The 12,232-nt window shown below is 41.7% G+C and overlaps 1 protein-coding gene across 8 annotated transcripts in view; it reads right to left on the reverse strand.

Moving 5' to 3' along the window:
* Positions 1–7,743: 7,743 nt before the first annotated feature.
* NARS2 (asparaginyl-tRNA synthetase 2, mitochondrial) overlaps positions 7,744–12,232 on the reverse strand; it is a 48,635-nt gene continuing 44,146 nt past the window's right edge. For all 8 annotated transcript variants that reach the window (XM_053936452.1, XM_053936455.1, XM_053936454.1 and 5 more), the window contains one exon: positions 7,744–8,474. In XM_053936452.1, coding sequence (XP_053792427.1) covers positions 8,330–8,474 — 145 coding nt within the window. In that variant the 3' untranslated portion in view covers positions 7,744–8,329. The remainder of the gene's footprint in view (positions 8,475–12,232) is intronic.

A 12,232-nucleotide genomic window follows, 5' to 3' on the forward strand; every position in this document is an offset into this window, starting at 1 on the left:
AAACTGTCTTGCCTGGATCCAGACACATTTTTGGCAGCTACCTTTACCTTTTTCTCCCCCTCTCTGCAAATGCTATTTTTACCACGGAAGTGAAGGAAACTAGGAGGTTTCCCATTTTTTTTCTCATCTCCTCAAAACAGAAAATCATTATACAATTGCTTGGTGGAAAGTGCACCAGGCAATGCTCCAGACACAGACACTATTCTGACATAAGCATAAAGGCCACTTCATCTTTGTTTTTCCCCGATGAGACCAGCAGCTCGGCAAGGGAAGGACTCCCTCTATGGACACTATTTGGCACAATAGGGCTTTGACCGCAGCTGGACCCAGGGCAAGCAACCATAAAACAAATGATAATAAAACAGGCAGGGAGAAATCTTTGCCGTGCTGCCCTGCCTGCTTACCCGACCCCAGTGCACTCTCACATCCTTAGGCATTACTTCAAGAGCAGATGGTGCTCTGTGGTAGAGCAAATGAGCAATTATCCTCCTGACACCCTGCAAGGCCTCCCCTTCTTGCGATTGCAAGAAGTTACTTCACCCCAAGCTAAGAGCTGTTGTCTGGCTTTTCAGCATAATTGGATGTAATCAAGTTTAATTTGGTTGGTGCAGTAACTCTGAAGACTTTTGTAACTGGATTACTGTTGGCTCAACGGTCATGTGCCATTATATCTGCTGGCGAAAACAGAAGCCAGAATAAAAACAGATGCTTTCCCCCTACTCCTTCTTCCAGTGACACCCCTCCAGGATATGAGCTTGTCCTGTACAGCCAATATAATGAACTAAAAATTCTATTAGAAGAAGGAAGTCACTGCTGTTGTATTATGTCCAGGCCTCTTCTACAAAGTGTAAATTACTTAGAATATATATCTCTACATTTATTTACGATTGTTGACCATGCACAGCTTAGAGCTAAAACTACTGGAACACAGACCTACTAAAAGCATGTGAGCTTTTAGAATTATAAATCTTATTATTCTAACTATACAAGTAGGGAAGCTGAGGCCATGAGCAGGAGTGAGTGGCTGATGAGGATGGACTCCCCCAGGTCCTGTTTTCCACTCTACACCACCATCTGAGAACAAGAAATATACAAAATGCATGTGTTTTGTGTTCATAGCAGAGCTATAGCTCTACTGCAGGTAATTTATAGGTGAGAAAGGGGCATCTGGTAAATGTAACAAAGCCAGCAGCATAAAGACCTTATTTTCAGACCCCCCCCAGCTGCTACCAGTGTTAAGTCATGGAAGAAGCATGTGAAAGCCATCATGCTTTAGGTCAAACTTTGCAAATTCAAGAGCTTGTTGTCTTTTGTAATGCCCCTCAAATGCTGACCATTAAGACACACAGATATACTCCCGAAAGATGCTGAGGCCAGGCAAACAAAGAGTGAAATATGTAACTTTTTTAACAGTGAAAATAATCACTGGAGCAATGCATGGAGGGGATATGCCCTTGTGGTTTCAAAGCATTTTAGCCCATCTAGAGTGTATTATTATATTCCTGGCTGAGATGTTGATTGCATTTTAAACAGACATCTCCTACAAGTCTAAAGTGTGGAGAGACTTAGCTGAGATCAGAGCAAAAGCTGCTCTGCAGTTGCCAGTCCAAAATGCTACACAGCAGCCACCCTCACAGCTGAATGCTGTGAAGCTGTAGTTGCAGGCATATGCATCTCTGGTTTGGGCCAGATGGCTATTTTAAGTTTCTAATGATCTGGGAAATGAACACTTCATAATGTTCTATCTCAGAGGGTTTAGCACAAACTTTCTTCCTTTTATCCATGGCAGCACTGTTACAGATGGTATTGGATCTCAGTTAGGAACTGGAGTAACACAGTGCTAAAAACATCGTGTTTTAGCATGTACTCCAAGGACAAGGCAACATAATCCTGCCTGGCAAGTCATCCATCAAGTTCATTAACAAATAGGCCCATGAAATTTGTTAAATACTTGAACCTTATACTTCCTAAATCACCATGAACGCTAATAATTTATTAATGCCATTAGTAATAATGGAATTTGAAAGATTGTTTGAAGCCACTGTATAAACCAGGCCCTCAGATTTGATTTGTGTGGTTATTCGAGTTTTGCAGGTGGCAAAGTTCAGCCCTGTAGGGTGATCTGGAAAAGCACCACCCATGCATGTTTACAGAGAGGCACCTAAAGCACGCCTTTCCCAGAACTCCAGCTGCTGTGCAGAGCCCCATCTCGGCACCTATGACGCCACTTACATGCTGCTGAGCCAGCCTGAAAGCACATGGTGATTTATTTATACTAAACAACTGCAGAGGTCATTTCAAGTGCTTCACAGAGGTGCCATCATGTGAGCTCAACCTGCCAAAAGGAGACCTCCTCAGTTACAGAGATGACAGAATCTCTGCACTAGGTAAGAGCTCACAGCTGGATCTCCTGGAGCTGCAAACTGGCTACCGGTTGAGCACTGAGTTTCTGTAACTTCGTGCAGAAATGGGAGAAACCTGTTCTCAACTCTGACAGGGCAGCCTGGAAATCAAACCCTAATCCTGACTCTTGCTTCCCTCCACAGCCTCTGGCAAGTCCCTTCATCTGTCACTGACCTGGAGTGTCCCAGCTGTGTGAACACTGAGAGGTCAGTCAGCCTTTGAGCTGCCTGTGGTGTCAGTTCAGCTGTCTCCTGCTTGGATGCGCAGCCCATGGCCACGCGTTCATCAATGGAGCAGCAGCAAAGCTGCGGGACAAGCAGAAAATGTGAGACTCGTGTCTCAGAAGAATATGGATCATATGCTTGCTTCACACAGCTTAACCACAGTACTGAGCACAGAGAGCCCAGGATCTTCAATGGGCCATCAAAGATACTGGAATTATTGCTCAAAAATCTTTTTGAAGGTAGACACCATGGAAGTATTACTAAAAAACATTGTGTCAGTGAAGTGTAATTATTTTCCACTGTGACTGGAAATCTAGCCTCTTTTTGAAGCCATGACAGATAGTAGGAAATAGTCCCATACTGAAACTTAAATGTGTTTACATGATTACCCAGGCCTCCTACCAGACCACATTGATTTTTTTCTAAGCAGTTTGCATATTTTTTTGCCAGCAACCTGTATGATCAGTGACTTCTAAAAACTCTGAACTCTATTCTTTCATCACAAGTATCAGTACATTAACCTGCTGAAAACAGTAAGATACACATATATCAATGAAGAGCAAAGCACAAGATGAAGTCTTGCAAAGAAAATTAAAAATATACACTTTAGGCTGCCTCAAATTATTCAGAAAAAATCAATTCTAAGAGTAATAAAAATAAACAGCAGGATTGCTATCTCTGAAAGGCCTCGGGACATACAAGGATAGATAAAAATCACTGAAGCACAGTCTAGGATCTTAGAAATGCCAAAAATGCGTTTGAAACCAGATCAGTTGCAAACATCCTGCCTTGTTTCTGGTGTGGCGGTGCACCCAAAGGCAAATAGAGGGAAGTCTCGTGAGCATGCGCCAAGCAGGGATTTGGTTGATTTGGGTCAGTTCCATGCTTCTGCCACACATCTTCCTTAACCTTGGGCAAGCAGATTAATTGCTCTGTGCCTCAATTTTCTGCAGTAAAATAGTGTCAGCAATAACAGCAACATGGATTCTAAAGTAATTTCATCTGTATTTCACTCACAATAGAGCCTACAATTTCTGATGTAGCTGGTATATGACTTTTAAATGGCCATAGTCTTGTCCCTCTCTTGCCCTTTATGTGAAAGCTCTCCCTTTACAGCATCTTTTCTGTACACCTTGTGCAGCAGACACTGCGGCACAGCAGCCATAAAACAACGGGAGCCATAATTTCTTTGAACTCTGGGTCAAACTTGTTGTTAGCCAAGTCTGTAAGAACTCATATAGTAAATTACATATGTCTCTCTATCAGCAGGATCATAAAATAAAACTTTACAACCCTTCTGAAGGTCATGGCTCTGCAACAAACAGTAAGACAAAACAATAAATTCACCCCCAAGACCACCGTTTTTGTGGCTTTAGCAGCTTTGGTTAGGTCTGAGGAAATTAGAACTCTGTCAGTCTTTATACAAAGTCTTATTTCTCCTTTGGACCCATCTCTCATTTGTCCCTAAGTGTAAGGTAAAGGCTAAAACAACAGTCATAATGGCTGTTACTGGTTTCAGCAACAGCAAAGCCACGTTTATCTCTATACACACATTTAATGGAAACAATGACAAAAGTGTTTCTTGGCAAATTAGTCCCCTTCAGCCCCTGAGGAAAAACACATCTATAAGCTATTTCCAAAACAATCAATATTAATCCAGCAAGCAAAACTGTACTTTACGTTTCCCATCAAAGTCTTGGCATTCCCTCAAACAAGTGATGCCTTATAAATTACAACTACTACCAAATAAACCATAGAGAGAACTACTGAGCTGGGCACCTTGCTGCGTGTTTCCCTCAGGTCTGTGGGCCTGAATGCAGGTGATTCAGCTAAAATCCCTGTGCTGGTCTGCTGACATTTAAACATTTGGGCCATGTACCTTTTTGTCTCTGCTTATACAGAAGGTACAACAGTTCAGGGTCTGAGCACTGCCACAATATCACAATGTAAACCATAAAGGAGACAACAGCAATCTCTACTCCTAGCTTCTGAGTGTGCATTTGCTCTCCTGTGGATTTAAAAATGAGAAGACTGGAACAGGGTGTTAGTTCTGCAGGTATTATTTTTTTTTCAATTAAAAATAGAGTACTTTGGGATACTTTGATCTTACACATTAAAAAATTAAGTGAAGGGATTCTCTGATATTCTTGAAGTGAAAAAAAACCAGGTGTTTTCCTCTAAACACTCTTCTGAGAGGCTAGCATTTAGTTATGCAAAGTTTATGGTGTAGCTCTTTTATCTCCCATCACTCTGTTCTAATGTTGCAAAGCTACCAACACAGTAATCAATGACACTCATTCTTTCCTCTGAAGCTCAAAGTGAGGACAAACTTGAAAAGAGGCAAGCACGGGCTGCTGAGGAACTGAAACTTCAAGAAAAACTTACAAAATGATGCTAGCAGAGACAGTGCTGGTCACCTGGGCCTGAGAGCTGACTGCTTACAGCACTAAACACCCCAGCACTAAAAACATACTGTGCACTGCACAGGCAGCCTAAGAGGTGATTCCTGTGTGCAAGAGTATCAGCTTTTTATCTGAAGAAGTGACACAGTTTTTATGGCTTCAGTCACTGTCATGGTGCAGGCTTTAAGAGAAGATGTAGCAAGGAAAGCTGCTTAAGTTAAGAAAATCTTGGTGCATTTCCCTGCTTACAAGTCCAAGAGAAATGACCTCCTTGCTCTCCAGATTAACTTCCATTTTGTTCTAGAAAGGGAGATTCAAAGGAAATACATGACATTCCACATGGAAATCCCAGAAAAAACATGTTGCATTCCTTTGGCAATACCAGTCCATGTTATATATACATATAAGAGGTGAACAATGCCAGCCTGGAGGGAAACAGTGGCTCCCACCCTTGCTGGGTACCCATAAATTAAGTTTCTCACAAGAATGCCAATCTCAGTATTAACCCTGAGCAGTATCATAATGCACAGGGCGTCAGTCTCTTCTCTCTCTCTCACCATTAGCAGAGCCAGCACATGTTGAAGGCTGCTACCAAGACTAGACAACCTTTTCTTCCCCTTCTGAACCATCTGGTTACCTCTCTTGAGACAACCCTGCTCAGCTCCTGCTTCATCTGCCAAATTACCAGGGGTAGTTTTTTTCAGTTTTCAGACCCAAGGGCAATGTCCCCTTAGCTCACTGGATACCCAGCTCATCAAGCACCTTGAAATGAACCAGGACATATAGAAGACTGGACGGCTCCTCATGGACACCTAGTTAGAAACATACAAAAAACCATTCACAGTGCATCCTTGTTAGTTCTTTCTTACTTACATCTACCTATCTGCAAATCAAAGTTTCAACCTTTACCTTCAGTCCTGCAACAAGCTCTGAAAAGGGCAAAGAACAAAAGGTGGATTAGACCAGTTCTTTGTTCTTGCCCTGTCACCCTGACAGCCACCCTGCAAACCTGTTTGAAGCAGTTGTGTCCTTCCCTGTAACTTGTGACTCATGTCACATTAACCTGGAACTTTTTGGCACCTTCCATTGTCTTCTTTTTTACATCTTGTTTTTCACCTGTCGCTGTTTTTCACCTGTCGCTTGCCCATCGGATCTGGCATCTCAAAGCAGGATCAACAACCTCCTGTTGATGCCAAAACCAACAGAGGCAGCCCAAAGCTGCTGCTGGGGATTTACAGCAGAGTGGACAGGAGATGTTTTGCCATCACTCCACTGTGTTCTCAGAAGATGGGCTTCCAGTTCAGGCACTCTCATTTACACGACTGTGACAGAATCAGTGACTAAGGATCTCAATAGGGACACCTGCTCATTGCAAGTCATTTAGGGAACTTGCTATGGAGGGGGCTGTTTGGCAGCTGTGCTCTTTCCACATATTTCTGCAGAGAAGTAATTCCAAAACATAAAGGCCAGCAATAACACTTAAGACAACATACTAAAGGAGAGATGGTCCAAATGCAGGAAGATACTTGATTGTCTGATGTGGAAACTTCTCAGTGGTTTCAAAGGGAAGGCAGGTGCTCAAACTGTTTTGTGGAACCAGACTTGCCAACTCAGGGCTGTACTGGGAAATGCAAACCAGCAAACACACAATTAACACCTGCCTAATCAAGTGGATAAAGGAGACATGAAAAAATCTTGATATGCAGGAGATGTCTCAGTGCACACAAGAAACCCCCTAAAGTAACGACCTCATGGTGATGTTGCTTGCATGATCGTAACAGGTAAAAACCCCAGCCATGGAGCACACTGAGACATGGCAGGAGCCATGTGACATAAACAGGTATTTTTAGATGCTGCAGGTGCAGTACCACACAGCCTTACCAGAGAGAACTGCGACTGCAGTATTACCAGTGCAGTGCTAGTTGATTACAATTTTTCAATCTCTTCCATCTACTTGGAAAAGAAGATTTTAGGGCTGTCCTGCAGGTACTTCTCGTAGTGTGTGCCCATATACATGGGGTTCATCAGCATTAAGGTCACTACCTTGCTTTTCCTCTTTATATACATGGTTTATACTCCAGCCATAGTGGGCTGCAGAGTAGCAAGCACTATGCAAATTATATTTTGCTGGATTGTGATCATTTGGAAGGGAAGAAGGATGCTGGAAACCCTCAGTTCAAATCCCAAATAAATCACTGGTTTCCAGTTGCCTCAGGCAAGTCACTTGCTCTTCCCATAACACTGTCTTCGAAACAGAAATGAGTATCTCTTTACCTGGCAGAGAAGCTGAGAGCATAAACTCATTAGAGACTGCCAAGGAGTTCAGATCCTATAGTGATAAGCAATTACTTAATACACAGCAATGCTTGGGAGCATCTGTTGGTTGTTTCACAATACAGACCAAACTGCTTGGTCCGACGAGCACGTGAGAGATTTCCTCAGTAACAATAATAGAAAAGCAAAGCAACAACAAAACCCCACCATGAATGGCAAGTTGGCTCTGGAGAGATGCATGGATGAATGAAGTCTCATCTAACTGAACATTTCTGCCTGCTCTGAATATGTGCTTTCTTGGAGACAGAAAACAGATACCTTCTGCAGAAGTTGTGCAACTAATTTGGTTATACAGAAAATGAAACTTCTACCAGACACTGAAGGAAACTCTCTCATGCTGAGACCTACAGTTTTATAACAGAAGAAGAAACCATACAGAGTTATAAAACAACCCAGTGTACATCTTTATTGATGACTCACAAAATCAAACATCATTCAACAAACTCACTTCAGCAATTCCAGTATGACATTGTTCCTTGCCAGGTTTGGCTGATTTTTCTGAAGTATACAATATTTGCTTTTAACTTGGAGTGGGAAGAATCATGCTTTACAGTAGCCATTTCCTATCTGCAGCAGTAGCAAGTGTATCACAGCCATGACAATATTTTAGGTCACACTTCCTTATTAATATTTCACATAAAAACTCCCTGCTACCTTCAGTGCTTGTTCAGTACTTCCATGGCTTGTACTAGTCTCATGGGAATCGTAACCCTTTAGTTAAGTGGGATTTATTAATATGCCAGAAGTGCACTGAAGACATGAGCTACTATCAAATTAACTGCCAGTGTCCTTCCATAATCTCACCAGAACATATATTATTTTCAATAACCCAGTATTAAATTGACCAAGAGTTTCATTGATATAAAAATTACCTTGATTTCCCACTGAAACACACTGTCATATCATGGTATGTTATAATACACATAGTTACACCAGTGGTTTTCTCCACATGAGTCAAATGCTGAGCTACAGGAGACAGGAGTGAGAAAACCTGGGGAAAGGAATAACATCTTTGATATTGTCAACTCCCAAGATGTACTGCAGGTAGCGTTCAAACCCCATTCCGAAGCCTCCATGAGGAACTGATCCAAATTTTCGGAGGTCTAGATACCTGTAATTTAAACAGACAGTTACATTTGCAGCACAGTTATGCTGAAGTCATTAAAGTGAGCTTTTCATCTAGGGCTTTGCTTTCCATCTTAATTACTTCCCTTTGACCCTAACCACTATGATTTCTGTGCTGGTCAGGGGTATGAAGAAGCAGAATTGTATTAGCAGAAATCCCAAGTTTAAAGCCATTCAAAGCAGCATAGCTATACTTTGCCAACACACTACAGCATGTTTTTTTAGGAGCAAGGAGGTATTTGGGTACGAAGAACAGCTTGAGCACCATAGCTCTGCCCATATTGAAAACACCTTCGTAGTTTTAGTACCTAAAATATTCCTAGCAGAGGCACAAACCCAGGTCCCTACAGAATCACAAAGCACTTCCACTACTGGAGGTGAAGCTCTCTGCTTGGGCTTGTCTAGCCCTTCCCGTGTTGGTGTGGAAATCTGTCCTGCAAATTCTTTCAATTTCTGTTTGCTTTTCAATAGCCTAAGTAATTTCATTTCCAGTAATTTCTGTAGAAGCTTAAATAGGTCTTGCTGTCTGTCTACTCAACATTCCTTATTTTTTTTTTTTTTAAGGTGATTATAATGGATTTTTGCTACTTTTTCCTCAAACACTCTTACAGACTGATTCCTTTATTTCCATAGTAAGCCAGGAAAAAAAAAAAAAACCCTTGAACATATCTTCTCTAAAAATGAGATCTGGAACAAGACATTTTATTTTGCAGAACAGCACCTGTTGTACACAGAAAACTCAGAAAATGTTTGGAAGGAGATACTCTGAGTATATGGGTGTCAACAAGATTATGATGGTTCTTCTATAGTTACTCATTTCCCAGCTGGACTGTGGCTGATGTGATACTGTATTTGCAGCTATAAATTGTCACCAACGGTTTTAATAGAAGTGAGAAACATCTCTGTGCTTCTGTTGATTTATGGGGCCACTTCTGAGGTTGCTGAAGGCAAGAAGTTATTCTTCTTTATATAAATGCACTAGTAGGGGATTGAGTGGCTCCAGATGTATTACTTGCTTCTAATCTTGGTGTATGAATATTTCATCATCCCAGTTTAAAAAAAAAATATCAAGTGCACTTAAGTATAAATGCATATGTTTTACTACTTATGCAATGGTGTAGAGGGGGGCAGAACACTGTGAAAGAAATTAAGATTGGATTGATTGCAATAAATGACTTCCCAAATTTTACATACTGTTAATGAACTGCAAGGAAACATTATATTTGTGTGTATATGTACTCATATATAAAAATATGTAAAATATACATGTATTTAATATATTTTAATATATTATGTATATTTGAGTGTAGTTGCTTGAACATCAGATCTTTCTTTCACCCTTACTTGCAAAATAAGAGTACTCTCCATAAATTCCATAGTTGCAAGATTGCTCTGTCACTCAGTTTGACAGTATGCCTTTCATACCACGAAATACTATTTTTCCTTACAGCTCATTAGCTGTAGTTAAAATTTGGGAAACCACTTATTACACTCAATCCAATATTCAAGTTTTTTTCTCCCCAAGTGTTTTTCCCCTCCCCTCCACTGCCCAAATAGCAAAAGGAGAAGCAGAGCTTACTTCTTCCTCGTAGCACTGACACACAAAGTGGAGTTTGCAAGTTGAACAGCAGGCCCAAGAGTGGGACATGTTTTTTGATGACTGGGACCCACGTGCTTTTCTTTCTGTGCTGCTGGGTGTTAGCTTGGCTGACTAAGGCTTGGTGTGTGTACCCCGCATCTTGTGATGAGGATTATGCTTATGGGTAAGAACATGTAGGCTGTGCAACTGCATGGTGGTCTTCATCTCTATCCACTTTACACAGACTCCATAAAGAAGAACTTGAGTCTCTGCAGGTACCCTGAACTGCTCCTGGGGAGCTCCGCTGCACAGCTTTACAAGGGTTTGCAAGGAAGGTGATGGGCAGACTGATGCTGAGAGTGGTGACTCACGAAACAGGAAAGACCTCATAAATGTGAGGGATATGGGTGCTGGCTGTGGTACATCAGTCTGGCCCAGCTCAGGAGTTCTGAGCAGAACTGCCACACCAGCTGGTAACAACTTTAGCTGTAACCAGGAATAAAAGTAACAGCACAAACTTTTCTGATGATGTCTGTAAATGCATCAGCCTTTGCAAAGGCAGTTGAGACTAAGCCCAGCATCTTCTCTCCCTTTTTGCTGGCAACAGAGTTTATAAAGTCATTGTAAGAAGATGAAATAACTCAGCTACTTCCAGATGAACAATAATAATAAATTCTACCCTTGCTTATCCAGGACTTTGATCTGTAGATCTCAAAGCACTTTGAGAAGCCATTTTGGCAAAAGGAGCGAAACAAAATTCATCAAAGTTAATGGAAAAAGTCCATTGAATTAAATGTGCTGAGGATCAAGACTGTGAATCCTTTCTGATGACTGTGCATAGAAGAAGCAGAAGAATTGAGAAATTTTCCATTCTTCAGAGATGAAAGAAAAAGTAACTGCCTGCAGATGAAGAGAAAAATCCCTTTAGGCTGGAAAATGCTCCCTGAGGTTTTCCTACATTCAGTAGTCTACAGACATTGGATGTTTCTCACCTCAAAAAGAGTCGTGAACTAGTCTAGCTGTTTTTGCTAGTAGCTCATATTTAAGAGGGGAGCTGAGCACTCTATTGGCAACTGGTGGACTGTGCAGCATTATTCTGCAAGAGAAGTAAGTTTCTGCAACCCCAGCTAGCCCAGATGTTCCTGCTCTAGACCTGAGCACTTCAGAGTAGATCTTCAGAGATTTCAATCTTACTAAAGTGTGTGCTGTAACAACATCCCCCAGCAACAAATTCCATGTTAGATAATTTCCGTTCATCCTTTTAAGATTTATATTCTTTTATAATCATTGTGAGTTCCCTGTGTTGCACAGCAGTGAGAGCAGTGCCCTCCTAGTGACCATTCATAAACAGAATGTGTTCTTTTCAGTCTCTTTTCAAAACAAATACAATCTCAACCTGTTATGCAATCCTCTTGCTATGCTGAAGGTTCTGTGGCCAGTTTGAAAAAAGTAGTAAGGCTGAAAGAACAAAGATTCTGTAGTCCATTAAACTAAATATTTTACTGTGTGTGTGTGTGTAAGGAAAACCCCCCCTGACTTTCTGCCTGCCGCTGTCTGGCTCAGCACAACATTCCAGTTTCTTCCCAAAAGAGGAGTAATAGGACCAGGTGTCTGCCAAGGACAGTGATGAGCTACCTGTTTTCACTGGGCTCTGAAAAAGGTTAAAGGATGAGGTGAGTGTAGTCACTGGCCATGGGCTCCAAGTGGCTCACAGTGCTACTTTTCCCTAAGCCAGACTCCTCGTTTTTACCCTGCCACACGAGAACCCAACAGAATACTCTGACATTCAAGTTTCAAAGATTCCCAGAAGTTAAAGAGCCCAACACAGCTCAATCTTCTTCATCCAGAGCAGGAGCAGGGCCAAAACAACAGAGTAACATCCACCTGAAGTCAGCAGACAACACCTGCTCTGCTATTGTGTACTTTCACCAGTGTTACACCAGAAGATCAAAAGGGTACCTGGACTGTAAAGGGTTCAGTATGAGACAACTGTCTCCACTGAAGCACATGAAAATATTCAGAGTAAGGAAGCAGTGCCTTACACACAGCAAGACTGTCTGAAATGCTGCGCACACTAATGGTTCTGGGAACACATTGTTCATTACAAAGTACCTGCTTTGTTACTTTTAAGATGGCACTTGGAGGCTGCAAACAGGATCAAGTCC

The sequence above is a fragment of the Vidua chalybeata genome, chromosome 2 (genome assembly GCF_026979565.1).
Source record: "Vidua chalybeata isolate OUT-0048 chromosome 2, bVidCha1 merged haplotype, whole genome shotgun sequence".
NCBI lineage: Eukaryota > Metazoa > Chordata > Aves > Passeriformes > Viduidae > Vidua > Vidua chalybeata.